Source organism: Brassica napus, chromosome C2, assembly GCF_020379485.1.
Source record: "Brassica napus cultivar Da-Ae chromosome C2, Da-Ae, whole genome shotgun sequence".
NCBI classification, from domain to species: Eukaryota; Viridiplantae; Streptophyta; class Magnoliopsida; order Brassicales; family Brassicaceae; genus Brassica; species Brassica napus.
Window position 1 is genome coordinate 20,370,338 of NC_063445.1, and position 5,076 is coordinate 20,375,413.

The following is a 5,076-nucleotide window of genomic DNA, read 5'->3' on the forward strand; positions in this document are numbered from 1 at the left end:
GAAGCATACAAGTGTTTTTGAGGGGTGCAAAAGCTACTCAGGTGCAACGTAGTGTTCTTTACAATGCATTTAAAATCATTGCTCCCAATGCAAGTGAATGCAACCTATATGATTTTTTTTTTTTTTTTTTTTTTTTTGCTAAAAGGTATGTATGCAAGACTCAATGAAAGATCATCAAAGCAAACATGGTCAAATAATTGGTACCTCCCCCAAACTTAAATGACACAGTCTCTGTGTTGTCAAGTAGAGAGAGATACCCAAAAGAGAAAGCTAATATGCAAAAATGAAATGGTATATACAAGGGAAAGTAGAGAAGTACCTCAAGTGGAAAGTGGAGAAGGAGGATCCTTCTCAATGTAGGGGTCTCCACAAGTGATGGTTCCACAATACTCAACATCCAGTGGAGGCTGAATTGGGTAAGAGACAGCTTTGTTTACATTGAGGAGTGTGACCTTCTTGTTGGCGAAATCGATGCAAGCACCCACAGTAGTAAGGAATGGTGTGCCCAGGATCAATGGAACTCTCTTCTCAGTTGCCATCTTCAAGACAGTGAGGTCTATAGGGATGGTGCAAGATCCAATCTTCAAAGGGAAATCCTTGATGAGACCAATAGGGGTAGTAGAAGAAGAATCCCCAAACGTGAGAGAGGAAGTATCGTGCTCCATGTGTTCAATCTCAAGACTCTTCACCATCTCCATTGAGATCACATTCACAGTTGCACCAGAATCAAAAAGAGCATCATCAAAGGTGAGCTTACCAAGGGAGCAAGACAAGGTGAACTTGCCTTGGGATTCTAGTTTAGGGAGAGACTTTGGTGTGATGGCTGAATCAAGTTTCAAAGTTGAAATGTTGAGAAGCTCTGCTACTTCTGCTTGGTGGTCTACAATGTCCTTGATGAGCATCATTTGGACATGAGCCTCACGCATACCCGAGATCTCTGGAAGCTTAACTCCAATATCACTTAAGTCTTTTCTGAACTTGGAAATCACCTTCTTTTGAGTTTTGGTGAGGACCCTTTGTGGAAATGGGAGCTTGTCATAGGGTGACTGCTCAACCTCAATGGTGTCCTCCAGCTTGACCCCTTTCAGCTTCTGGGTAGCTCTCTTCGCAACTGGTTTCTCAGCCATGGGTGCATCTCCCTTCAAAATCTTTACTTCAACCATTTTGCCAGCTTCCTCCACAATCTTTGTTTCAGCTGTTGCTACAATCAGATGCTGAACATGTTCAATCTCAGCTCTAAACACCAATCTTTCAATTTCATCTACCTCTTTCTTGTGGTTACTCAATTCAATCCCTGAAGAAGTTGTAGAGAGGACAACATTGCAATACTCCTTGGGTTTTTGCTCAGATTTTCCAGGTAGAGACCCTTGCTGGCGATTCTGGTGAGTTGTCATGGAAGCAAACTGGTTTTCCAAAGCCCTGAACTTGTTGTTGAGCTCATTGTAACTTCCATCAATCTTGGAGTGAAGGTTCTTCAACTCATATCCAACCTGCTTTTCACTTCTAGTCTGAGACTCCAAGATCTGTTTCAGTAGAACATCAGTGCTGCTTTCCTGAGGAGTAGAGGTGGAAGGATTAGGTTGTTGTTGAGAAGACTGGTTCCCTTTGTTGGAGAAACCAGGAGGAGGGTTTTGCTGAGGCTGATAGTTGCCTTGCTGGTTGTTCCTAGCGGATAACCACTCTGTTGGTTGTTAGGATAGGATTTCTGTTGGTAGTTGTTGTACTGAAAGTTGGGCTCTTTCTTGTACCAGCTACCATTGTTGTTGATGAAACACAACTCTTCTTGCCCTTCCAAACCCTCAACTTCATGGACAACATGTGTTGCTTCTTGGTTTGGGTTACCAACAAAGTGCAGCTGCTCTTGTGTGGCTTTATCAGCAAGGAGGATGTCTATCTTATCCTGGAGAGCTTTGATCTCTTTCCTCGTCTGCTTATCATCACCCCTACTGCCCCTGTCGTGATCTGCACTGTAGACTGCATCACTCTTCACCATGTTGTCAACCAGCTCTTCTGCATCATCTTCAGTTCTTCCTAAGAAGAACCCTTTGCTAGCTGTATCCAATCTGGCTCTATACTTAGGAAGGGCACCTCTGTAGAAGGTACTGAGCAAGCTCTCCTTAGAGAAACCATGATGTGGGCATTTGGTTTGATAACCTTTGAATCTCTCCCAGGCTTCACTGAATCCTTCCAAGTTCTTCTGTTGGAAACTGGAGATCTCATTTCTCAGCTTAGCAGTTCTTGAGGATGAGAAGAATTTCTCCAAGAATGCTCTCTTGCACTCATCCCAAGTAGTGATAGAGTCGCTGGGTAGAGACTTCTCCCACTGACGTGCCTTATCCCCCAAAGAGAAAGGGAATAACTTCAGCTTTAAGGCATCCTCTGACACACCATTGGTTTTTGACAGCCCACAGTAGCTGTCGAACCTGTCCAATTGATCGAATGGGTCCTCTAAAGCCAAGCCATGATATTTGTTATTCTCGATCACATTGAGGAGTCCGGACTTGACCTCAAAGTTGTTGGCTGCCACAGCCGATGCTCGGATTCCCAGTCTGTGACCATGAATGTTGGGCCGGTCATAAGTACCAATGGGTCGAGCTGCCCGCGGTTGGTGTTCTGCCCCTTACGGTGGATCTGCCATATCAATATCCAATCTCTGCAAGTGGGCTTGTTGTTCTTCTTCTCTTCTAGATCTAACACACTCCCTCTCAAAAGCTTTGATGTCTGCTACTATTGGAACTAGGTTTGATGAACCTCTGCTCCTCAAGTTCATACACCTGAAAGTGAAAGGTAGGTGAAGAAGAAGAATCAGTAACAAAACAAAATTAAATGACTTAGTCTCAAGCAAGTGACTAAATCTCAATGTTTAAATCTACTCAGAATTTGGCAACGGCGCCAATTTGATATTAGGAGTTTTCAAGGCTCCTAAGGCAAATGTTGTAGTATAGTGTTTGTCGAACCAGTTCTGAGGGATATCAAAGCACTGAGAATGCAAGTACTCACTTAATCTAAGTGCAACAAATGATTTAAAAGGTTTCTAAACTCATGATTAATGATAAATGAAATGACTTTCTTTACTAAGGGAAAAGAGAACTCATATGCATAGGGATTAGACCTTGGGTGATCAAGTATCGAACTAAGGATGACAAATGATCAATCAAACTATCAACCTTAAGCCTAGACACAATTCTAAGCAAGCTCTATGTCTAGATGAATGCTCATTTGCTAACATATCTCAAACATCAAATGTCTTTGGTTTAATAATATGAAAGCAATCATTACTAACAAGTCTATTAGCTATCTTAGCACCTTTAACAACAAATGTCTTTGGCAAAGTATACTAAAAGCCTAGGAGAGTTGTCTCAGGCATTTCATCAAACACCTTTTGGGTGGGAAATGTCTATTGATCAACTTTTGAGTGGCCAACTCAGAAGATGCATTATGAATACTCTACTAGCAAGGAACAAGAATGATCTACACTAAAACATCCTAGAACTAACCTAATCACCCTTAATCTCCCTAACCCATGAATTCAAAAAGTGATTACTCACTAATCTCCATGATTCCTCTTAAACCCATATTGGATTTCAGATTAATCATGTAGAGAAAAATATAAGAAATCAACAATAACACAAGAACATAACAATCAAAATCCAAGAGATGAACTTCTCAAGAGAGTTTTTGTGTATTTCTCAATAGATCCAAGATAATCAGCCTCTGGTGGCTACAAAAAAAGATCTTTAAAACATAGGTTTTTCCAAGTACAAAACGTCCAAAATAAATTGCAAAAAGGTCCTTGAGAAATCATGATTTTCGGCAGCAGAACAACGTGGAGCGACTTGCAGGTGTCGCTCCGGGAAGTCGCTCCAAGGCCGATGGTCGCGAGCGACTTTGGTGTGTCGCTCCAACGGGTCACTCTGGATCGGGAGCGACCTTGGTAGGTCGCTCTGAGAGGTCGCACCAGGGTCATCTAAGACTGTTCAGAGTAACGAGAACGCGAGCGACTTCATGGCGTCGGTTTAGGAAGGTCGCTCTGAGAGGTGGGACACAGCGACTTCGTGATGTCGCTCCGGGAGGTCACTCCCATGCTCTGATCGTTTAATGATCACCTATTTCATCTCCTTTGAGCTCCAGATGCATCCAAATGTCCCCAAGAACTCCATGTGGCACTCCAGTACCTAATAGAGACTCATGTATGCAAAATGCAACCTAAACATGTCTAAATCCTAATCTCTATGATGAAAATGTTTATGAATGAATGGATAAAACAATGCAAATATGCAAGATATCAAAACGCTTTTCGTTTCATCTCAATCGGAGTTTCCGTTGAGATTTTACTACGCAAACAAGTAGGACTCTTCTTGGCTTGCTTCCACTCGCTACGTAGCGACCTGTCTGACCTTCACTCGCTAAATAGCGACCTGTCAGGCCTCAGAAAGGTCCTCCTTTAGGTTCTCTTTTGAATCCTCATCGAAACGCTTTTCATTTCGTTTCAATCGGAGTTTCTGTTGAGATTTTACGACGCAAACAAGTAGGACTCTTCTTGGCTTGCTTCCACTCGCTACGTAGCGACCTGTCTGACCTTCACTCACTACATAGCAACCTGTCAGGCCTCAGAAAGGTCCTCCTTTAGGTTCTCTTTTGAATCCTCATCGAAACGCTTTTCATTTCGTCTCAATTGGAGTTTCCGTTGAGATTTTACGACGCAAACAAGTAGGACTCTTCTTGGCTTGCTTCCACTCGCTACGTATCGACCTGTCTGACCTTCACTCGCTACATAGCGACCTGTCAGGCCTCAGAAAGGTCCTCCTTTAGGTTCTCTTTTGAATCCTCATCGAAACGCTTTTCGTTTCGTCTCAATCGGAGTTTCCGTTGAGATTTTACGACGAAAACGAGTAGGACTCTTCTTGGCTTGCTTCCACTCGCTACGTAGCAACCTGTCTGACCTTCACTCGCTACATAGCAACCTGTCAGGCCTCAGAAAGGTCCTCCTTTAGGTTCTCTTTTGAATCCTCATCGAAACACTTTTCATTTCGTCTCAATCGGAGTTTCCATTGAGATTTTACGACAAAAATAAGT

At 42.8% G+C, this 5,076-nt stretch overlaps 1 protein-coding gene and 1 non-coding gene across 2 annotated transcripts; one reads left to right on the forward strand and one right to left on the reverse strand.

The window, feature by feature from the left end:
- Positions 1-320: 320 nt before the first annotated feature.
- On the reverse strand, positions 321-1,441 carry LOC125582233. The gene is made up of 3 exons (XM_048748822.1): positions 1,405-1,441; positions 690-1,294; positions 321-581 (listed from the first exon to the last, which is right to left on the reverse strand). The coding sequence occupies exons 1-3, from the start codon at positions 1,439-1,441 to the stop codon at positions 321-323; spliced, it is 903 nt and encodes a 300-aa protein (XP_048604779.1).
- A 682-nt stretch (positions 1,442-2,123) lies between these two features.
- Positions 2,124-2,230, forward strand: LOC125582594. The gene has a single exon (XR_007320051.1). It is a non-coding gene; the product is annotated as a small nucleolar RNA R71 (small nucleolar RNA).
- The last annotated feature ends 2,846 nt before the right edge of the window (positions 2,231-5,076 follow it).

Coding starts and splice junctions, on each gene's coding strand:
- LOC125582233 (XM_048748822.1), bottom strand. CDS start 1,441: ATGAGCTCAACAACAAGTTCAGGGCTTTGGAAAACCA. Junction 1,295..1,404: donor TTCAGGGCTTTGGAAAACCA/GTTTGCTTCCAT, acceptor CAACTTCTTCAG/GGATTGAATTGAGTAACCAC. Junction 582..689: donor ATGTGATCTCAATGGAGATG/GTGAAGAGTCTT, acceptor TTCCCTTTGAAG/ATTGGATCTTGCACCATCCC.